The sequence below is a fragment of the Seriola aureovittata genome, chromosome 8 (assembly GCF_021018895.1).
Source record: "Seriola aureovittata isolate HTS-2021-v1 ecotype China chromosome 8, ASM2101889v1, whole genome shotgun sequence".
Taxonomy (NCBI): Eukaryota; Metazoa; Chordata; class Actinopteri; order Carangiformes; family Carangidae; genus Seriola; species Seriola aureovittata.
Genome location: NC_079371.1, coordinates 8286980 through 8311768, shown reverse-complemented (window position 1 = coordinate 8311768; position 24789 = coordinate 8286980). Strand labels below are relative to the sequence as shown.

Sequence of the window (24789 nt, the reverse complement as noted above, 5' to 3'; positions counted from 1 at the left end):
CCTTCTCTTTATTTTCATTTATCTTTATTTTCATTTATCTTCTCTCTCCCTGCTTTTTAACTCCCCCCCATCCACCTGCTCTTTTCCACTGGTCCATGTGTTCTCTCTCTCTCTCTCTCTCTCTCTCTCTCTCTCTCTCTCTCTCTCTCTCTCTCTCTCTCTCTCTGTATCATAGGTCTCTCTACCTTGGCCTTGAAATACTGGACATGGAGCCTCAGGGAAGCATCTGCTCACCTTCTGTTCTGGCTTTAAAGGGACATTACAATATTTTATTCAGCCAAAAGTTTAATGTATGACATCTAATTTCTGTTTTCTACTTCTCCTTCATTTAGTGATTTCCTACATTTCCCAGAATACCTTTGACCCCCTTAGAGAAGCGTGAACTTGTTACCCTAGCTTGTAGTTTTCTGCTTGTATGAAAAGTGTAATTCACTGACACACATCACTGGTTAAATGCTTTTTGTAATAACAGAAGTTAATCAGTGTGTGTGTTTTGGAGTAAAGAAGGAGAAGGGAGAAAAAGCTGTGTTGTCATGTCTCCAGCAGTGGAGAACAACAAAGCCATTGTAATCCAAAACACTGTTCGTGTGCAGAACTGTGGAGAGAAGTTATTTTCTTTGCCCCACTAGAGTTGGCTGAAGCTTTGAAAATAAAATAGAAAAGGCTTTATTGTCATTACACATTTCCAATACAGCAAAATGGCTTTTGCAACACCTGGAACTGTAGATACGATTATTGAAAGTCCTGCAGTGCGTATTGGTCTGTCAAGCCATTTGATTTGATCTGTGCTGGAGTTTTGTGCTCCACTCCACTATTGTTAGTCACCTGTCTTGCAAATGATGAAGTTAATAATGAAATCCAAATTATTCGTCCACCCCCAACATTACCCTACATGATCAGCTGCAGAAGTGCTTTGTATAATCCAAGGCAGACCCTTAGAGCAGGAATACCTTGGGTGTTACTTACAGATTATGTATATAGAACAGAATAGATCTTTATCTTTTTTGCTACGTCCCAGCATGCTATTAATTATCTTTAACAACTTAGCTGCTGCAGGTGATGTGACATTGACTGTATTTCCAAATCCCAGTTGGTTTCTTTTTCCAAAATCATTCATTCATTCCCTGTTGTCTACTCATCATACAAGGAACTCAGTCCAGGAATGTATAATGTGTCTGATGGCAAAATCAAATTATACACAGCATCTGTGGCAGGTTTTTTTTGGATTTTGTTCAGGCTCACACACATGGCTCTCACAAAAAACCACAGACTAGTGTTGGATTTTGTTCTCAGACACAATAACTTAATTATTCTTATATTTATCATGATGATGAATTACCTTGTTATTATACTTTTTTGCTGGATCCCTACTCTAATCTTATGTCTTAACTTAAACAATAATCAATTGTAACTTTTAGATTTTTGCTACTTATAGGCTAACTGCAGTTCACTGCTCTTTAAATTTAGATAAGACAGAAATTACTTAATGCGTCTTTATTCAGTCACGTACTATAGATTAGATGCCACTACCACCACCCACATTATTCTCCCCCCTTGTTCTTAACCACATTCATGGCCCAGGGCCAGGAGTCGGGGAGCCGTATGCAGTGAGTTTGTTTCCAGTGTTTACACAACAGCAACATAAAGCCTGTTGAGTTTCTGCTGCAAAAAAACCCATCACAGCTAATTACCTGTCTCCATTAGGCTGCGATGGTTAGTTGCTGCTGAGTCAGATGGTTACACCCAGACTGGACAGTAAAAAACAAGGAAAGGGTTATCATCAATTAAACCCACAGTTAGTTAATTGATTAATTAAAAGTCTACATACTGTAAATGTGTTTTTGTTAGAGCTGAAATGATTAGTCAATGAACTGATTAATTGATTATCAAGCAAAAATGTCAGAGCCTTTCAAGTATGAGAATTGTGTTTCTTTTTTTCATATCATTGAAATTTGAATATCTTTTTTTTTTTTTTTTTTTTGCAGTTTGCAGTTTGGAGTCTTTCCTGCTCGTGAGTCTGACCTTTAATTTCACTCCTTAACTTAATTTACTGTTTATAAAAAAATACCTTAAACATAAAATAATTATATATTATAAACCCCCCCTCACGATAATATCATATAATACGATATTCGGGGCTGGACTGTATCAACATATTACATTTTGGATATTGATCAAGCCGAGTTGTAGCCCTACTTTTCATGGTTCCCCACTGCTGACAGAAAACAGTTCCCAACGAATTGCATAGCTCTCAATGAATGAACAGTCCAGGATGAATTATGTGGATTATGTATATTAACAGGAACATTATCTCTGGCACAGGAGTAGCCTCAATCAGAGAGTCAGGCCCGTCACAAAAGGAGCCTAAATTTTTATTTCAATGAAAAAGAAGGATTTTCACAGTTTATAAAAAGTACTAATGAATTGAAATGACTTTGGTCTTGTTGGCCGTTAGTTTTCAGTTTCTGCTGTTGAACCTTCTAAACTCAGTGCCCTGTTAGTGTCACTCATAATAACCGGAGAAGAGAAAGAGCTCATTAACTTGACAGTAGCTTTAATGTTTCAGCAGTTGGAAAATGCCAAAGTTGTAGCATAAGTTTTCATAAACGGCACCAAAAATAAAATTCTATCTGCATCCATTGTATTGAGGAAACATCAGATGTCTCAGTAGCAGATATCTCAAAAAAATCAGCCAAAGAGAAAGAGATGATCAGTTTTCTCTGTGTATAGAAAGATAAATACATTTTCACTTTTCCACCTTTTGCTGTAGTGAATCATTGAACACTGTTGGTCAGCAATGTACTTCCCATGGTCATTAATTAAAAAACTTTTTTCTCCTGTTTTCACACTAACTTATTAAGTATTTTCAGATCATTGTTCATATTTGTGAATGATTTGTTTGTGTGTTTATGTTTGCTATCAGCTTTACTCAAATAGTCCCTTGAGGGGCAAATAAACAGTTTTTTAACTGAAATGGAGAGAAAGAATTATCTGTATTTCCAGATGCTTCCAGTGGTAAGTGGGTATTTTGTCTCTAATTTGGTTGAACTGACCCTTTTTAGTGTTTTGTTTTTTTGCTGCAGCTGTTCTGTCCATACATGTCCCTTTAAGAATTTTGTTTGTTAATTTGTTATTTCCAGTAAATGTGGATATGGGGTTTGTGGCTGTAGTGTCAAGAGAGTTTCACAATAATTCACCATTTAATTATTTGATTGAATATAAAAGAAAGTTCAGAGTTGCTAATTTGAGACCTTTGTGAGGAGATTTTATTATTAAATGAATATACTGTCGTTATTTCCCCAGACTACTGCATCATATGAGGCCATAAGCAAAGCTGTACAATTGTATGCGAAACTTTGGGTCCCCCTGGGGAAATTACATAACATTTTTGATTATATTGTGGAAAGAACAGACATTAAAATTATCCTTTCTTCAAATTTTAATGCTCTGTTACTTTTTATGCCATGAATTTAAAAAACATAAAAAAACAGTAATGGTGGTGTGTGCAGAAGGACAGGGTTCAGGTTGAGGCACCATACTAAGTCTGTGCTTATTACTTATTACTATTACTATACTACTATATTATTATTATTACTTATTACTTATTGAGGATAGAAAAATATTCTGCTTTTGGGTTAGTGTGGCAGCGAGTGCAGAAAAAAACACTGCACAGACAGAGGCAAGAATGAATTCAACTAGATGAATATCAGCAGATTCTGGAGGCAGACGTTCTGCAGTCAGTCAAAAAAGGGTAAAGGCTGGTTTCTACAAAAGGACAATGATCTTAAATCTAGCATGAACCACTTCAGTAAACACAAGCTGAGGCTTTTGGCCCTCACAGCTCTCTGATCTGGACATCACTGAAAACCTGTGGGCAGATCGTCAACCTGCTGTGTGAGCAGGAAAACCTAAAATATCTCAGAACCTGAAGTGATCTTCCAAAGGGGGGGGGGGGCAAGCACTTACTTAGTAGGGATCCCAAATTTTATACATGCCACTGTTTAATTCTTTTTTAATGAAATAAACAGTAATAAAGTATTAACATTTGAAGAAGGGTTCATTTTTAATGTCTGTTGGCTGCAGTGTTCGCATTAGCATTCAGTACTTTTCATTTAAAAGAAATATGTAATATTATATGTAATATTATAATATTGCCCAGGGGTGCATACGACTCTCATCAACTTCTGTTTGTGTGTGTGTGTGTGTGTGTGTGTGTGTGTGTGTGAGAGATGTGGTTTGTTTTGTTTTTATATAAACATTTTGTTTTTAAATTATTTATTGTGCATAGTGGCACTTCTGAATCAAATCAGACCAAAATTGATTTAACATATTGCAGAGACACCACACACACACACACACACACACACACACACACACACACACACACACACACACACACACACACACACACACACACACACACACACACACCCCCTAGGAGCACAGTGCTGGCCAAGGCCCAAAGGTTTGATCCCACAGGCAAGAGCGGGGGAGCACAGCCCACAATCTGGGCACATAGAAGGTGTGTGTGTGTGTGTGTCACAGAAAGAGAGGAGGGACAGTGTGAGAAGTGGGTGGAGATGTGACTCCTGAGGGAGTGTTGAAGTGTCTCAGCAGCACTTTGGTTCAGAGCCTTTGAAGGCGCTGAAGTTGAAGTTAGCGGCAGTCGAAACACATTCCTACAACTTTGTGTGTATGTGTTTTTACTGTTTCTTTTCTTTTTCATCGACTTTACAACAGACCGTTATGGGAGTACACCGGCTGTCACCATCCTGTCAAAGGATTTTTAAAGTTCCTGAAGCGTGAGGGGAGAAAAAGACAGATATTCCTGGAAGAGTCACCTAGCTGGACCTCAGGTAAGCTTTCCCAGTCGCTCACCATGCATGCTGCTTCACTCCACTTCACACCGCTGTTTATTGTGGAGAATGACACCACTATTTAGTATTACAATATTACTAAACATTGCCCTGAAGAATATATAAACAGAGTAGAAGCGCCTCAGAAGGAAGAACTAAACTTTCTTTGCAACACATAAATCAGGCAAGTTCTGGAAGATATTTTTTGCACACGATGCATCTTTTATCATTTAACTTGTATTTATAATCGTGCACTTACACTGTGTAACTGAGGTTCTCATGATACTTTATAATGTGTTTTAAGTGTCAACTGTTGACGAAAAGATATTTAAAATTTAAGAGTGTGTCAATCAAGAATTTACCTTACTCAGAGAGAAGAAAGTGTTTGTTAGCGCAAAAGTACGTGCATGAGTTTTGTAAAGGATTTTTAAGCCTTTATTTGTGACAGTTTTTGCTTGGAGCATTTGCATGGGAGGAGAGGTAAAGAGCTGCAGTAGAGGCACATGTCAACACATGCAGCCCAGCTTTTAACGTTTGAAAGCTCTGGCCAAAGAGTCCCTCCCTTCTTTTTACTTCTTCTTCTAGAGCTGGTTTCTTCTGCGTGGAATTAAATTGCTCAATCATATTTCTGCAGCAGTGATGGTGCATGTACATGGATGTTTTGCAATGGAGTGACAGGAAAAGAAAAGATGCTGAGTGAGTATTGTTGTGTTTAAATGACTCAGGTCAGGAGATGGTTTTTCTCTCCTGCTGAAATTGTAACTTCTCAGTAAGGGTGGCTTGCACAGTGCGCATTTTGAAGTGGATGATGGCATTTGTGATGGATAGATGCCAAGATAACCTCAAAGGAATCACCACTTTATTTCTTTAAAGGTGACTTTCCATAATGGAAAGCAACACATAGGTGCTGAAAGAAAACAACTCACTGATTTTAGTGAACCTCATTTGACCTGAAAGTTGCTTGAGGTTATATTGTGTTTAGATTTTACTTTCAGTTAATGGTTTAATTTTAAGGCATGTAGGCAAATAATTGGTTTTTATGACCCTGGAGAAATGCCATAGCATAATTTGTTAAAGTAGGATTAAGTCGGTTTAGTTTTCCTGTAAAGTTTTTAGAAGAGTAAAGTTTCTGCAGAAATATTGCCGCCAAATTGGTGCAGATCATTCAATTTGGACTGAGAGCTTTTTGAATTATCTGTTGGGTAATTTGGCAAAAGGTGAGCCTCATTAATGACGGTGCTGATAACACAGCTGTTTGGAGTCATTGAGATAAAGTCTAGACTTAGCTGGAAGGATGGATGGAACTGCCTGCCATAAAGCAGAGATGGATATTACCCTTGTGCAATTAGGCTGGCCTGTTGGCCTCTTCAGCTCACTGTCTCATTGTCTGAGTTGCTGAGCGTGAGGTGCAGAAAATCACCAAGCAAAGTAATGAAATTAGCCAGGAAAAGGCTGAAAAATAGAAAACACCATCAAAGATAGTGTGATGTGAGTGGAAAATTGGATTAAATGCCACTGAATCCAAGCAAACACACACTCAAAGACATTTACACCCATGACTCATCCCATACAGTCAGGTCCAAACGAACTGTCGGACCACCTGAGTGAATGACAGGCTGGGCTTGCTAACAGGGAATGCTGCTGAGGCATTTCTGACCCTCCCTGTAATTATGGTATTTGCTGTGAGGCCTGAGTGACCCTTTGGGTGTGGGTGGGTGTATGTGAGTATGTGTGGAGGGGCAGTTTTTATTTGAAAGGACACCCCCGACCCCCGACACTCCTCCTTCCACCCCTCACATGACATGACCTAACCCTGCAGACAGCAGCTCTGAGAGGAAAGGCTCAGGCTGAAGTGTTGTACAGTATGGTGGTACAGAGAGGAAAGAAAATTCTAACAGTGTATTTGTGTAATCTGGTTTTGGCAGCTTATTTTACTAAATGCTCTACTTTTATAGCCCCAAATTAACATGAAGGGGATAAACAAATGTCAAAGCTGAATGCAGTTTTATTATCAAAGTATTCCCCACAGTCACTTTAAATCTCACCCCCAGAACGTTTCCGTGACTTCATACAGAATTTTTATGACTGCCTGCAGCTTTGCACAACCACAACTTTTACAGATGCTCTGACAGTAAAATTTTATCTTATTGTTGAGTAGAGATTAAAGAATTATCCAGTCTGTCTTTAAAAACAAGTTGTAGGCAGTGGGTGTGTGATGTGGTGGTTGTGGGGGAGCTAGTTTAATGAGATGAAAGGGTTCAGTTGACATCAGTCAATTAACTTTTTTTTTATTATTGGTTGATGACCCAGACTTGGAAAAACAGTGTATTGCTGTACAAACCTGCTGCATTGTTACATATTGTATATCATAATAACATAGTGTTGATTATACAGTATATTAGGTCTGCTATATTGTGTTAAGCTACAATATTGTAAAGAGCAGTGTGATACTGTAGCATATTTATGAGCATGGATCTATACTATGGGCCAGTTGTACATGGGGTTTGGTTACATGACAGTAGATACTGTGATTGGATAAATATTTGCCTACCATCAGAGATTTTTCTATACTTTTTATGCCAGGGTCTCTGCTTCTAGGAGGCAATTGTGGCCAGTGTTGCAGTATTGTTAAAGTAATTTTGTATTTTTATGTGATTTTCCAACAATATGATGCAGTACCTGAGATATTTAAGTGCCTGCATTAAGCAAAAACAGATTCCTTGTCTGGTTGTTTTACACATTAAGAGTCTTGAATGGTTTTCCAGAAAATTTGCATTACTACAATATGAGAATATTGCAGTATAAAATTATATATGTCATAATAGAGGGTTTTTATGCTTACCATCCATCCCCGGATATCGCCCCTGTACTCCAGCATGCTGTGGCTTGATGTGTAGAATTGTATAGCAGAGTTTATCACCACAGTATTGAATAGAACTTAGTGAAATCTGCTGAGATAAAGAAATAAGTCAATAACAGTCAAACCTCAAACATAAGATTTAATGCGATGACACTCACATATTTTGTTCCAGCTGCTGTACACTGAAGTCTTGATTTGTATTAATTTAAGAGAGACAATTCCAGTTCTGTGTTTTCAAAGTGTCTGAGTTTTGTCAGAGCTTCTCTGGTGTCCTGACAGGGTTAACTGCCTCCGAACTAGAGCAGCACAGTGCTGTTAACTCATCCCAACATAACCACAAAGCTCCAGTTAAAGGCCTCCATGTCCCGACTTCGTGCTGTGGGTGTGAGAGAGGTTGGTTCGGAGGCCGCGCCCTTCCCAACCCTTGAACCCTTCCAGACTGGGGGTTAGCATCGTAACCCCACCCTAACATAATCCTGGACGTCTGATCTGAAATTACACTCCTGTAAAGGCATTAGCTGTGAAAGTTTCAGCAGATGGCATTTTGACTGAATTAAAAGTTTAGTTTGCAGTCATGTTTTTATGCAGTACAATTTACAAACAAGCTTTACTTCTCAGGATTAGATTAGATTAGATTAAATTAGATTAGACAAACTTTTGTATTAGGGAGGGCTGGGCAGACAGGTGGCTTTTGCAGAACATGTTAAAGACAGTCTGTACTGTTGTAAAACTCAAACCTAAAACTGTGACACTAATGCTGCATGAAATGTAGAAATAATGTCCCATGAATAATGTATTGTAACACTAGGGTATGAATGAGAACAAAATGATTTTGACTGCTGGCTGGAGCCGGTTGTGCAGAGGTCAAAGGTCAGAGCCATCAGGCGCTGATAACAGTCATGCAGGAAAAAAGTAATAAAATGAGAGCAGAGCAGAGAGCTTGGAGGCAGTTTCTATAAATGAGAACAAGTCAGAGTGAGGAGAGGACAATGAAGGATTCTCGTCCAGGTTATCTGGTCCCACCTCTGACAGCGCCCTCCCCAACCCTGCCACTGCCTGATTCTAATTGGTACCTGGATGCGGGCATAACTATCTGGGAGAAGAGAGACTTTTTTATCCTTATTTTTTCAGTTCATATCACAGGTTGTAAACGGTTGTAAACACCCCTCCTAACATCAGAGGGAATAATTTAATGAGCTATATAATGTTAGGGTTATTATGCTTCAGTGAACACAAGCAGTGCTGACCACCTCTGCTAACCAGTTAGCTTGGGGTAACCCTGCAACATTAACCCTTCATACACCTGGCTAGATGAACACAGCAGGGCTGTTGTTGGACTCTAATCTTCTTAAACCAGCATTAATGGTTTTTCTGGCCACTTCGGGGCAGTGCTACAAGGTTTTAAAATAACACTGATTATAAGTTTAGGCAATATCCATATTTCGGCAATGTATTTTTTTTTAAATTTTTTTGCAAGGTGGAGTTGTTTATGATACTACTATACTACTAATTTTATCTTTCATTATGAACAATATTGCATATGGTTGGAAATATCAGGAAATTCAATAGCCTAAGAGATTATGTCATCCCTATGCCTGGGAATCCTAAGCGATCTCATTTTGGATTCTTGGTGTCACAATTTGATTTGATTCATAATTTTTTCAAGTCAGTAAACTGAAAGGCAGGCACTATTTTCAGGCTCTTACGCTAATGAAATCCAATATGAAACATAACTTGCAGTCAGAATAACTGGCCTTGATGAAGGTCACCCAACAGGAAAGATAATAAGAAAAGTGAGTGCAGCTTTTTTCAAGTTAACTACATTCATTTGGAAACATTATATGCTCCTCTGCCTGTGTTGGAATGATGATACGAGCTGTTTATTGGTTAAATGTTTTTTTGTAAAAACCAGTAAATGGTTTGTGTGGTCTGGAGTAAGGAGGAGAAAGTGGAGCACTCCTCTGTACTGTTACTAAAGTGATGTCTGGAGAAATGGAGAAATGCCTCCCTGCTGTAATGTTAGTTCAGGGGAAAGCTGTTGTTTTCCAAATTGCTGTATGGGCGCAAAAACAAAAACAGACTGTGGATCAAGTTATTTTCTTCACCCTGACCAGAACTGGCCACAAATTCGTAAAATGCTGCAGCACTAACATTAGTGAGCCACGACAGTGAAGTTGCAAACTGGAAAACAAAAAAAAATGCTGTAACATTCAGTAGAGCTCCAAGAGGAATTGATGGTCTTTTTTTTTCAGGTTTAATTTTCTCCTAATCAATTCATGAATAATTCTGAGGCAAAAAAACGGCCATGCATAGTTTTATATCTGAGTATCAGTAGTAGCTCCAAGTCACATCATCATGTGTACAGCCCCTGATTGTTTGGTCCAATACAAATCAATACAGCTCAGTGAATTATCAGTGGATGTGCTCCAGATTTGAGTCAACAATATAAAAATGAATCTCCCCCAAGAATAAGGGACATGTATACTTGAATGGTAAATGTAATCTGTTGCAGTGTGTTGTCTGGCATCATCATATTGTATCCCACAGGGGATGTGTATGGGAGAAAAAAATGACATCAGGATATCAAGACTTCACATTGTGCTGAGGACAACAGAAGATGTTGTACAGACAGCAGGCGATTCAAATAACTTCTGACAATTTACTGAAACCTTGCAGCTAATATAGGGATTAGTGGGGATTAGAGTGAAGCCTTGAGGCCAATTCATACAAACTGTATGTCATATGAAACTGATTTAAGCTGTAAGTCATCAGGGTCTTTGTCTGACAAAAGCTTGTTTTTAATTATCAATTCCTGACTATAATGATAGCTGTGATGACTTAAATTAAAAGGTCACATTTATACTTAACCTTTTCCTTAACATTCAGAAACTGTAACCGTCTTAATTTGCTATTTTACCAATTTAGTTTTCTACAACCTGCTATGGCCCTCTGATCTGCTGCTGAACACTTTCCCAGACACCTGAAAACTTAAACCAGGCTTGAAATGTTAAAGACCCGCACGTCTCACCAAGTGCCTTCAGAAATAACCTTTTATCTGAATGGGACCAGCTGCTGTGACTCCACGTTGTAGCACTTAATTGTCAAATTTGACATTTTCAGGTTATTTCACTCAGTAAATCTTAAAGGAGGAGCGAGACATCACTCGTGCTTTGTTGTCAACAATTCTCTGGTGTTTTTTTTTTCACCATAATACAAGAGTAAACACTTAATAGACTGACAGCGGGTGAAGCCTCCCCATCCATCATGGCTTAATGCTGCAGCACAAACTCATTACCGTGTTAGATTGAACCAAGGTACAAGCTATGGATGTTGTTTTTTTTTTTTAATGGGTAGGCAGGATTTTGAACTAGTTGATTATGCAAATGAGAGAGTGTCTGAAAGTAAGTTTAGTTGCATGTGGAGGAAAACATGTTTGCACCGTCACGAAGAAGGGGCAACAATTTAACTTAACCCCCCCCCCATTTAGCATTTACAGGCATGATATAAACACTTAATACATTGTTTACTATTGTTTTTTACATCCTATAATGTTGTTGTAAGCGACCACAATGACATGTATTTGTGTAAATGGTTAATGAACGACTGATAACACAGGATACAGAATAACAGCTGTAATATTAAAAAGTTTAACTCGTGAAGACATGTTGCGCTTGAATGGTCATTCTTGATCTTAGAAGTAATAGTTTCAGAAAGAGCTTTCAGGTGCATCTTATGGCCTTCATCAGTAGGTGGAGTTTGGCTGGTTGTAATGCAAAGTGTAAAGTATTTACAAATCCATTGTTCAATAATAAATATAATTATAATACATAATTATTTAATACAAGTAAATAATGTATCATAATATTATAAACTATCTTGTTAATTGTACAAATAAAAATGAACTAAACTAAAAATGACAAGTAATGAACACAATGTGTCAGAAAGCATTTATGAGTTCTTTATATACTACTCATAAATGTTAAATATACCAGTTAAGATAATGTGTTACCAAGTAGGATGCAGTGTAGGTATGGAGAGGTGAACAGGGCACAACTAATGTCTTCCACTCAAGTTACTGCAAAGATGTGTAGTATTAAAAAAGCTTTTTAACACTTCATTGAAGCTGTATTTTCATTTACGGAAATGTTCTTCAGTCCTTATGGTTTTTAGTGATTCCTTTTAAACTCCCACATTCAGACCAGCACTTTGATGTGCTCACTGGTATCACAGACTACAGATGTGATTACTTGGATATTATATTTCAGCTGAATCCCAGCACTGCTCTCTTCTCTCCTTTCTTTTTAAGAATGGGGCTAAAATTTCTGAACAAAAACCAGGAAGCAGGTTGATGGGATGAATGCAGTTGGAGAAGGAGCAGGAGGAGAAATAATGGCGTATAGTTTTCAGCGACAAAGGGAAAATCTTAAAATCCTTTAATTCCCTGACAAGACCACGCTCTACCATTAGTCCTGTACCACAATTTACTGGTGGAGCACCTTTGTACAAACATATGGAGATAATTACCTGTATGCCACTGGGCCTGGCAGGGCCTGCTGTGTGCTGCTCCCTGCCCTCCTATTATAAAACACCCCTGGGTTTACAAAGCCAGATTGGCAGCTATATGGATCCATGATCCAACTTGTCTGTGTTGCAAAAGTCATCATACAGGAAATGGATGTGTGCTATGAGTAAGTGGATAAGTCATTGTGAAAAATGATAAGACCAAGAATGGACACATTGTTGACCGATGATTAATTAAGTTCATTCTTTTGGTTCATCTCATCCTTATGGACAAATATGTATCATAATTGACCAAGTTAATATTTGTTGCAACTGAAAAACAACAGGAGGATATTTAAATTACGTATTTGACAGAGGGAAGAGCAAGCAAATCTTATAAGAAACTTTAAAACTTCTCTATTATATAAAAATTCACCCACCGTACAGAAGTTGGAAATTAGCTATAGAGACCAAAACCATTTTTTGTAGCAGGCTGTAAACATGTTTATTTCTGCTGTAAAGTTGGGCATTTTAACACGGGAGTCTTTGGGGATTGACTCGCTTTTGGAGCTGGAAATGCTCCATGGAGAGGTGATGAGCAGCAGCTATTGCATGTCTTCATTTTGTAGCAGAGTGCTGGTAAACAGAAAACCCTCCCTGAGTTGTGTTTAAAACTTTGTGGGTCTTCAGTCGATTTCAACACTGTCAAGCTTCCAACAGAGAGTGACGACCCAGTCAGCTTCACCCTGACAGACAGAGGTGTAGTGACGAGGAATGAAAAAAAAGCTGCAGATAGTGTTCTCTGTCTGTACTGGGAGCCATAGGGGCGGTGGTGAAATGTGATCCAGGAAGCTGGAGCTTAACATGTGGCTGCAGGTTGCTACCTGGAGCACACTGCGTGTGTGACTGTGAGTGTGAGATCATGCAGGTGTGATTGTGAAGTTGTGTGTGAGCATGTCAGAGCTGACCTCCGTAGCAGCAGTCATGGCCTGAGGTTTCTGCCCTGCAGCATTGGATGTTTGGATGAAAACATAAATTTTTTTCTTTCAGTCTCAATTTCAGGTTCAGTCGAGTTTACTGACAAACTGAGTGACAAGTCTGTTTGGAGCAGTCACTAAAAGCTTTTCGCCAAACACTGTCTGACTTGGTAGAAACTCAGCTTTTTCACAATTTGGAAAAGAAAATCAATCGCTCTTACTTTTATTTTAAATGTAGCACAAGTCCAGAGTGCAACACAAAGGCGCGCTTCCACAACAAGTACCTGCGTGTGTGCACCATGAGTATTAACGAGTCTGATGTTGAGGCAGGTAATGCTGATTTGTGGGATTCATTACATGTCTGGCACAGCGGTCATTATATTGAAATGGAATTCATTATATTTCTGTGTTTTCAATCAGAGTGTAATCCATCCTCATCTCTAACTTTAATCAGCCTCCTCTACTCGCTCACTGAAGATTTAAGCCACTGATTTACCTTTATCACGGCCTCACAGGAAACACTACGGGAGTAAATATTTACAGAGTATTTCTCCTTTGACTTATGATGCTGTTAGATTGTGTTCAATCCTCTGTATCTTTAACAAATTACAAAAAGTTTGGGGTCACCTGTGATTTCTTCCAATAAGACAAATGTTTTCAGGTTATTTACTTACATTTTTTATGGCTGATCCACATATACAGAACATTTAATGCTTGTTACAGATTTATCAGTAACAGGTTTGGTGTACAACTTACATCTTGACATAAAGCTTCTTTTTCTAACAGAGTAAATGTGAAACAGGTATTTGGGTTAAAATTGTATCAGAATCAAGTCATATTGCCATATTATACAAACTTATTATGTGACTCATTTCTACATTGCTTTTACCTGAGAACAGATCATTTTACTTCTAATGAATCTGATAAAATAGTTTTAGTTTTTAAAATCGTGTATTAGCTTTGTATCATCCTCCTCCTGTTTTTCCATGTAAAAGTCCTTGTTCACTTTCTACAAAAGATGTAGGTGTGAGGTGAATGACAGTTGGAGCTCCTCAAGGCTTGGATGGACTGAGTGGGTCATCAGTAAAACAGATAAACAACTGAGTGATAAAATATCAAATTCTTTAATGGAAAAACTCAAAGGTACAAGTCTGCGGGCATAAAAACACGAGTAAATAGATTAACTACGACTCCCACGGTGCCTTTTTCTGTAAGAACCACTATCTACAGAAATTACAGCAAGACACATTATTTCTCAGAGTAAAAGCTGAAATAATTAAAACTGCTGGCCTCTTTTAAACCAACAGTATTTTGGTATACTCCTGTATTTCAATGTTTAAGAAGATTGAGTTTAATTTCACCCAAACCACAGAAGGATTTCTGCGCTGACGCCTAGCGACGAACCAGCTGTGCAGCAAGTTCTATTTTGTTTGCTGATGTGCCAAGAAAAATATGTTTTTTAATTTGGGTGCACTGACCCTTTATGAAAAACCTGGATTGCAGTGCTAATTCCTGCTTGAGCCAGATTTGTTCTGTCTACAGGGATGAGCATGTTAAAGTGTTATTCAAAGACAAAGTCCCTCTTAAACCTGTAATTATTACACTGAGGATTACTTTATACCTCATTATGCCAATCCTGTAGATCCATATCCTTGAGAGTGAGTCCTGTGAAATTTGATGGACCGTATATGCACATATTATAAAATAGGAGCCAGACACATTGCCAGATAATGTAACTATTTCAATGTTGCAAGCATTTATTCAGTGAGACCTGCACTGTATGGATTATTTTATTCATATTTTAGTACCTCATATGAAATGTCTTGGACCTAAAATAGGCCCATAGACTATATCATGCTTAAACCTATTTTAATCCGGCCTCGGTGATGTGAAAGATAGAAAAATCTGGAAAGATCACAAGATGCCCTAATTCTCTCCAGAACCCAAACAGTGGGCCTGGCCATTGTAATCTGATTATCTGTCACCAAGTGAGTGGAGATAAAACCCCACATACCTGTCACCCTCCAGTGAAACCTCCAGCGCCAGTAAACCTGGAGACGGAGACCTGAATGTTCAGTACATCGTATACCTGGGGAGATCTGTTTCATAAACCCATATAAATCATCAGACAATGTATGACACTGGTATTCATAACTTTGTGGCACAATATGAAGACATCTTTTGTCTTGCCTCTTTGTACGTTTGCATTTAACTAGACACCAGGACTGTTTATGGACTAACAATGGGGTTAAATGGTTTAGATTTTCTTTCATAATACCATCTGAACAACCTTATTTTTGCAGCGGAGCGAAAGGAGGGGGGGGAATGTGACACATCTTTTCAACTCTGATCTCAGGGAACGGTATTTCTGCCCTGCAGATTGTTCTATGCTGATTGCTTTTAGCTGTGGATGGGCTGTCAGAGAGGCAGTGAAGGGCAAAGTGTTCTGCCCTCCAGTTCTCTCTGCTGTCAGTTGTAGCGAAATTCAAGCTGGCATGGTTTGGCCGTGCATCAGCTGGGCTCAACGTTACCTCATGTATTTCCATTTTTGTTGTGCACATTTGGGTTTGTGTGGTTTCAGTTGAAGAGCGTGAAATACCCATGCAAATGATGCACCTTGAAGCATGTGTTAAATCTGAGACTGTCTTTCATTTAGTTTCCTCAAAAAACAAAAACAAATGAATTGCAAAAAAGGAGCTTGAATGTATAAAATATCTTCAATTTCACTTACAAAATTACAATTTACAATTTTCTCTTGCATGCTGTTTTTTTTCACTTGAGGTCGATCCATCAGTCCAAAACAGAAAAAGCAGCAAATCTTTACAATTTGTAGCTAAAACCAGAGAATGTTTGATATTTTTTGCTGAAAAATTACTGAAAAGATTAATCAATTACCAAATAGTTTCCAAAACATGGCTAATTGATTATCCAACTAATCGTTACAGCTCTAAAATGAATTATTTTAGTTTATTAATCCATCCTTGCATTAATGATAACTTATAATAACTTTTTTTTATATACTGTTGGAAACCGCTAAAATATGTCGACATCTTCCCTACTGGTTTTCCATCATACATACATTCACATATACTGTCGTATTAAAAAGGTCTTAACCGGCTTAAATTGAACTTGGTGAAATTTTGTGCAATTTTTTATGTTCTGTTTTTTCAGTCCTCCTCATGTACTTAAGTGGAGACAGTGATTATATAGAATTTCATGTACTTTGTCATTTCATTTCTGATAGTTGAAACGTTTGAGCCTCCATGTACTTTACCATGTAGCTACAACAATGAAGTATGACAAACATGGATTAAAATGTAGATTAGGTTCAATGAAAGTTTGTGGGAATGTCATAAAACCATTGAGTCATCTCTGAAAGAAAACGAAAGTGAGATTAAACCAGAAAAATGTATTAAAATTCCACTTAGTGGGTATAGCATTTGTAGTCGACAGAAAAACTCAAATAGATTTTACTCTGATATGAGTTTTTGCATGATTTAAAGTCACATCATCCAGGTTTAGTCCACTGATTCATCTTATTTTATGCATGTTTATAATGTTCTCTAAGAAAATCTAATTTTAAGGAAAAGCTGCCAGCTAATTAGATATTTAAATGCTATTTAAATTTCAAGAAATGTTTTATGAGCAGTTTAAATGTTTTAAATAATCAAGGCTTTGGTTTTCATCCATGCGGCTTCAGCTTTAGCTTGTGATCTAAATTGGTCTCTGTGTTTATTTTATAACAATTTATTGTGCACTTTTGGTCAGGTCTCCCTTGTAAAAGACATATTACAATTCCATCTGTGTGGGATTCTTATCCTTTGTTGATTATGAAAGCTGCAATTTGATGGCTCATGCCTCCAAGGATATTTAATGCACATACAGCAAATACCAGCTCAGACATATAGTACACATGCAACTGTTTATACTCAGATCAGGACTGAACCTCTTACTATCATCAGCATGATACCAAGTCATCAAACAACAAATCCCTCCTCATAGCTGTGCAATGACACAGGCTTAGAAGTAAAACATTTGATGAGCACTTGTTGCTTGTATTTGGCCACTAAAGGAATAATTATGGGGAAGGGTTTAGGCTGCCACCTGTCTGAAAGGGCTCAGAGGCAACTTTCTGTCGCTGAAACAATGTGTTGCTTAACTTTTGCCTTTTTTTCTGGTGAAGGCATGTTGAGACAAGAGTCAGATACCTTGCCACAGACTTCCCTTTGCTGTTGTGTCATTGTGTATTCTGTGTCCATTTTGTATTCTTTGTAGAGCTGGAGCTCGGGGGAAATGATTGGTCTATTTACAAAACAGTGTAGGTACATGATTTATCTCTGTGTTACGTGTTTTTCTGCACATAGACAAGACTGTTTACTCAAGGAAACTCAAGGACAGAAGTTTTTTTTCCAATAAAGGATCAAATGTATATCTCTCTTTCTTTATTTTCACAGGTCTGTGGATGTTCATGTAGGTATTAAAGATGGCAGCTTCAGGAACAACCCTCCTCACTTTAGCAGCAGTGCTCCTGCATGTGGCGAGATGTCAGGGAATCATGGGAAAAGGAAAGGACAGCTCGCCGCTGAGGTTCACACACCATCTCTACAACGCCACCATCAACGAAAACTCGGCCCCGCGGACGTACGTTGAGACACCACTGAAGATGGGTATTGAAGTGACAGATCTGTTCTGGGAAATCACATATAATGTTGTCTCAGGTGACGATGATGGCCTTTTCCAAGCAGAGTCAGTCAAAGTTGGGGATTTCTGCTTCCTCAGGATCAAAACACGCAGCGGTAACTCAGCTCTCCTTAACAGGGAGGTCAGAGACACTTACACTCTCACTGTGGAGGCAACCGAAAGCATCTTTGACTTCCAGGTGAAGACAAAGGTGTTTGTCCAGGTGCTTGACACCAATGACTTAAAGCCTCTTTTCTATCCTGCCTCATACAATGTGGGCATCAGGGAGGATACTCCACTTACGTCAAGTGTGGTCAGGGTTAGCGCTACAGATGCCGACATTGGCAGCAATGCTGAATTTTATTACTCTTTCACCAGCAGAGCTCATCCTTTTGTTGTTGACCCTTTCACAGGCACAGTCAGCCTCATCAAAAAGCTCAATCACACCCGGTCGGAGAGATATGACCTCACTGTTTTAGCTGAAGACAGGACAAAGAAGATATCTGGTGTGCAGAAATTCGGTAATGTTGCCAGAGTCACAGTAAATGTACAAAAGATGTCTATGGGGTCTCCAGTTATCACAACTTCCCCCAAACCCACAGTCTCTACAGATGGCAAAATAACTATCAATGTCCACGTGGAAGCAGGAGTTAAGTCTGTGGAATCCCTTAATATTGTTGAAGGGGATCCTCACAAGTGTTTTGAAATAATCCCCTTAGGTGTGCAGGGCAGTGACTTCCAAGTGATCTCTACAAAGAGGATTATCTGGTCTCAAACTCCTTTTGGGCTGAATCTGTCCCTTCAAGCTAAAGACAGGAGCGCCCCAAATTTAGTCTCTCCAATTGCACAAATCCACATTCCGGCCTATCATTACAGCCCATTGGCATTTTTGGAAGACACCTACATTGTCACACTGAGTGAGTTTTCACCTCCTAAAACTCATGTACTGAAGGTTTCTGTCACCGCAGTACCTTATAATGTTACCTTTAGTATCAAGAATAATCCAGAAAGCTCCAATTTCAAGATAAATCCCAAAACAGGGATTATCATAACAACTGAAAAATTTGATTATGAGAGAAAGGATCGATATGAGTTTGATGTATTGGCCAATCATGGTGAAGCAGAGACTCACATAGTGGTTGAGATAACAGATGAAAATGACAACAGCCCACAGTTCAGCCAGACTTCATATCAGGCCACAGTGGACGAAAACACCCCTGTTGGCAGCAGTGTTTTAAAAGTAGCAGCCACAGACAAAGATAAAGGCAAAAATGGCTTTGTGACGTATGCTATTGCCAACTCAGGCCCCTTACCTTTTACAATAGACCCCTTTACAGGTGTCATCTCAACCTCCGAACACCTGGACTACGAGCTGATGAAAAGGCGGTACCACCTGAGAGTTTGGGCTTCGGACAGCGGTAGCCCCTTCAGTCAGGTCAGCGAATGTCCCGTGACGATAACCCTTAACAACATCAACGATAACATCCCTCTATTTGAGAGGGTGGGCTGCAATACAACTGTACCTCAAGACTTACCTGTGGGGCACACAATCTGCGAGCTGTCAGCCATTGATTTAGATGAGCTGCAGCAGCTGAAGTATGTCATTGAGTCAGGGAATGAGCTCCAAGTGTTTGGTATTGACTCATTGTCAGGAGCCATCACCCTTAAGCAACCAATTCCCCTGCGAGCGGGTTCGTTCACTTTGAGAGTTGTAGCCACGGATGGGAAGCATCACTCGGATGCCTCAGTTGTCAGGATAACTGTCACTAACAGAGGTGACGAAGTAACGCTTCGCTGCCAGGAGACGGGCGTTTTCAAAGAGCTAACGGATAAACTGATTGAGTCAATCAAACCTATTTTAACCAGTCAAGAGGAAGACACGTTCTCTGATATACACATCACCAACCGACACTCTCCCAAGTTTGACCTTAGCATTCCCAGTTCAATTGACCTCATTGAGGACCATCCATTGAATTCCACCATACTTCAGTTCAAAGCAACAGACAATGACACTGGGTTTAACAGTAAGCTGGTCTATGCCATATCAAGCGGGAATGAAGATGGCTGTTTCTCCATTGACACTTTTTCTGGTGACCTTCAGTTAGTTTGCCCACTTGACAGAGAGAGTAAGGAGTTCTACATTTTAAACATCACTGTTTATGACTTGGGAACACCACAAACATCTGCATGGAAATTCATCGCAGTGAACATCATGGACGTCAATGACAGCCCTCCTGTTTTTGATCAGCCCAGATATGTGATACGGGTGCCTGAAAACACAGAAGTTGACTCTATTATTTTTACAGCTCGTGCAATTGATCTGGATGCAGAGACAAGTGGTAATGTTCAATATTCCCTAATGACGTCTACTGACATGTTCAGAATTGATGAATTGACTGGCGAGGTCATTGTGACGCGTCATTTGGATCGAGAAACCTCACCCAGGCATGACCTCCAGATTGAAGCCAGAGACCAGGCCAGAGTGAGCCCGCAGTTGTTCTCCATGATTGACCTTGTGGTTGTTTTGCAAGACATAAATGACAACCCACCCAAATTTGTACCCAAAGTTTACAAAATAAAAGTTCCAGAAGATGTCCCTGTGGGTACCCTTCTTGTCTGGGTGGAGAGCGTCGACTTAGATCTGGGCAGCGGAGGCCTTGTCACTTACAACCTCAAGAACACAGAGAGCGGGATCTTCCACGTCGACTCCTCCACGGGTGCCCTGACCCTTGAGAGGGACTTGGACTTTGAGAGGCGGCCATTTTACAACCTCACAGTCCGGGCCGTCGACCATGGCCTCCCTCGCTCCCTCTCATCCTCCTGCTTTGTGGAGATTCAAGTTCTGGATGTCAATGAGAACCTCTATAGGCCAGTGTTCTCAGAGTTTGTGTATGAAGCCAGAGTGATGGAGGATGCAGCAGTGGGGACATCTGTGGTAACACTTACAGCTGCAGATAAAGATCTGGGCAGAGATGGAGTCGTCAGGTACCTCATCCATGAAGGCTCTGGTCTCGGAGTTTTCACCATCGATGAGGAAACAGGTAATAAACTGTGTTTTTACTATATTTTAATAGTAGTGGGTGGGAGGGATATGACCAAATTCAAACATGTAATTTGTCCAGATTAAATCAAAATCATCCTGTTTAGCCTGATACTATCTATATTATTGAAATGCCTGACTCAATCTGCCTGAATTGAGTGACCAGTAGAGCTCATAGAAGTGGATACAAGCTAATAAAAGACTCAGATTTGTTGTCATGTTGCTGTAATGCAGCTGCATTTTAAAAAGTAGAAAAAGAGCCTTTACTTTATTAATAATTTATGGTATAAATTGCTTCTCAGATGTAGTAGTATTGTGATTATTCATTCAACACAGTTCCCCATTTTACAGAATTTTACAATGTTAAATACAACAGGAGTAGCCTACTTTACCAATAATCAGCAGGTTAGGGTGACCTATGAGCATGCATGTTATGAAAGCACCAGCTGGAGTACTAGACAAACTAATTCAAACCATCTATTGTGCCTCATAGGGTCCATTAGTAGCTGTTCTTGAGCTTTGAAATTTAGATATTCGATTTCCATTTTTCTAAGAATATAAAGACCTCTCATCCATGTTGGCATGCACGTTGAGATTAAGGTTAATACTTGACTTTGGAAACAGCGGTTGATAAAAGAATCTTACCGCAGGATAGAATGTTGAATGGAAGACAAAACGGACATTTCAAGAGCCATAATTTTATACTAGAGACAGCTTTTGAATGAATCCCCCGGCTGTTTGCAAGGTTAAGAGGGATCTTTCAATCCCTACATGGCTTTAATGTTTTCTTGTGTTTAAATAATAGTGCAGATTTTGAATAAATGGCAGCATTATTCACCTCTAGTTAAGTCACAGCTCAGACTCGGGTATATCAATACAATGACATGCCTACACCATACTGTCATAGAAGATCTTCACAGCAATAAATTTTCTCATGTAGGTTTCCTAAAATGAGACACGTGCATGGTTGTATGACATGGTATTTCCTCTGGGGTAGTTAAGGTGGTTTGTCTGTTTTACCATTAGCATATCCTTTGCAGAGGACACCTTGCGACCTCTCTGCATATCATGTCAAATTCCATTATCCTGCTGCTGCACTTAAAGCTAAAGATATAATCAGGGCAAGTAGAGTTCTCTGTCAAAATGAAACCGTGCTGAAATATATCCCTTTTCCTGTGTTGCTGGTTTTTGAGCTCTCCTTCAGGGTATCCATATTTAAACTGTTTCTGAAGGCAAATGTGAAGAAAAGTCGATTTCCCTTGTTTTTACCACAATTACATTGTGGTAGCCTGCTTTGTGTATACCATAAGAACTTGTGTAAGTTTTGGCAACAGAAATATCTCCCAGGTAGATAAGCAGAGAATGTTAAATATGTCCCAACCCACTTTTGGGCACCAATCCAGACTTTTTATTATGCAAACAGGCACTTGAAGCTTGATGACAGCCAAAGTGATTGATATTTCCTCCAGGGTGGTTACAGTTATTAAATATAAAGAATATGATAAGTAATTAATTCCAGAGCCACAACAACAAGTTTGAAACAAGTGAATACTGCTGTGCTGTTCATAAGTAAAATCAATGTTCTATCTGTTTCCCCACGCTTTCATGTGTCTCAGGTGTGATTCGTACAACAGAGACGTTGGACCGTGAGACGATGCCTCACTACTGGCTTTCTGTCTATGCCACCGACCTGGGGACTGAACCTCTGATCTCCTGGACTCACGTCTTCTTGGAGGTCCTGGACATTAACGACAATGCTCCAGAACTTTCCCAGCCGGTATATTTCGCGTCCGTCCAAGAGAACGTGGACATGGTCAAATCTGTCGTCCAGGTGTCGGCCACAGATGTAGACACATCTTCTGAGGGGAAGCTTTCCTTCCAGATGCTGGAATCTCACCGGACGTATTTTGACGTTGATCCCAAAACAGGTAATTGAGAGTGAATGAGCATAAACGTTACTGCTACAAAGTAGTTTCATTAAACATAGGAATCTACAAATTTGCAGTGTTGCCATTACAGCACAAGGCTTTTCATTGTAAAACAGCTAATGCACATACTTTCCACTATTACGCCTTTGCTTGTTTACACTGAACTAAACAATGGTATAATGCCGCCCCATTGTATGATTTTTAGATAGCATGCCGGCATTCTTGAATCAGAGGCATGACTGGTAACACAACAGCTTTAGCTTCCTGTCCCGCCAATGGTCCTGTCTTGCCAGCTCTCCATTTTACGCAGACATGGATCCGACTACCTCCACTGCCAGCATAAAGGCAGAACAACAACGCCCCCCCATTCCTTGTACCTTTTATACAGAACAGCAAGGTGATATATAATGCAAAATTACTCTCATTTTGCCTGATGCTCATCCCCTACTCATCAAACTCTGAATGTAAGCCTGCTCGCCAGTTAAAAAATCTAATATTATATAGGATAATTAATAAAGCCTGCACTGCAAAAAAGACATTGCATGATGATCAACAGGTAACTTGCCTATTCCCGATTAATAGCATAATAATTTAGATTACATTTTGAAATGAAATCATCTAAGCAGCTTCACCTCCACCTATAGATGTTGACATATTCAGCTCAGCCCTGAATCATGTAAATGAAGATTTTATTGAGCTAACATACGGACAGGGACATATACATTAACTCTGGGATACAGGATGTAATTTAATCAGCCGTCACAGTGACATCCTCCCGTTTCACGAGCAGTTTGGACAGAAATACAGGCAACATGCTCCCCTCTGATTGATTTACATTTTGATTCAAACTCCCTTTGTGAATATAAGACATCTGGAGCAGCTCTTTGCTTTGTCTTTCACAAATAGCTTTGACATGTCTCTATATGTTGCCGTGTCCCTGTGGCAGATTTACATTTTGATTCAGGGCTATTACTGCAGCTGTAAAACCTAACAGTGCGTTATTTCTCACAAGGGAAGAGGTTGAAAAATGGTTGATATTTCCTAATGCACTGTTGCAAGTCTGAGTAGAGCAAGTGATGCAGAACCCCGGCAGGTCACAGAGAGCGCAGAGCTGAAAATAAAACTTCATAATGAGAAACTTCTGAAGAGGTCACTCACAAACTCACTCATCCGTTTCCTGATGGATGTGGAGTTAAAAATCTAAAACAGCAGGAAAAAGAAAGGAGAGAAAGATGCCAGTAACCCCCTCAGGTATTTGCATGCTCATCTTTGACAGTTGCAACTGAGTCACCTCCAACAGACTTTGATGTTCAATCAAATGAGCGCTACATGCTGCTACAAGCCCTGTCCTCCTCTTATAATCTCCAGGTTGGTCTAGTGTTTGCCCACGCCCTAAGGCCAGTATACTGAGGGATTACAGAGAGGGAGGGCAAATTGTTTTAATACTGAGACGTCACACAAAGGCAGGCAGGACAGGAGGTGTTGAAACAGCTGGAGAGTGTCACATTAAAACAAGTTTTTTTGTACCAAAGCAGGTGTATTTGATATTCATTTACTCATGCATACAAGCCCAGGATGAAAAGGGATATTGTGTCTGTGTTTACTTTTTACAGTCTGAGGATTTCCTAATGGCAAGTCTCATCTGAAGACTGAGGTCTTTTGAATGTATATGACCTAAATTCTTGTAAAAAAAAAAAAAAAAAAAAAAAACCCAAAAAACTACTGAACTTTTTACTTAATTCTTCACTTACATGGGTTTGCATGGGACAATTAAAACAACACAGAACTGGCAGAAGAAAAAAAGACCTCACTAACCACAGATAAATGTCAGGTAATAATTGAACTTCTTTCACAAAAGAAAGAGTACAAATTACAAAATACACAATAAAACTGAAAACTAAAGTAAACTGATTTAAACTAGATTGTTTCTTGTAAAATTAGGTTGAAA

General features: G+C 39.3%; 1 protein-coding gene across 2 annotated transcripts in view; it reads left to right on the top strand.

Annotated features, from left to right (window-relative positions):
- Window positions 1-4637: 4637 nt before the first annotated feature.
- Window positions 4638-24789, top strand: part of fat2 (FAT atypical cadherin 2) — a 104934-nt gene continuing 84782 nt past the window's right edge. For both annotated transcript variants that reach the window (XM_056383333.1, XM_056383331.1), the window contains exons 1-3: window positions 4638-4856; window positions 17648-20914; window positions 22530-22841. In XM_056383333.1, coding sequence (XP_056239308.1) covers window positions 17677-20914; window positions 22530-22841 — 3550 coding nt within the window. In that variant the 5' untranslated portion in view covers window positions 4638-4856; window positions 17648-17676. The remainder of the gene's footprint in view (window positions 4857-17647; window positions 20915-22529; window positions 22842-24789) is intronic.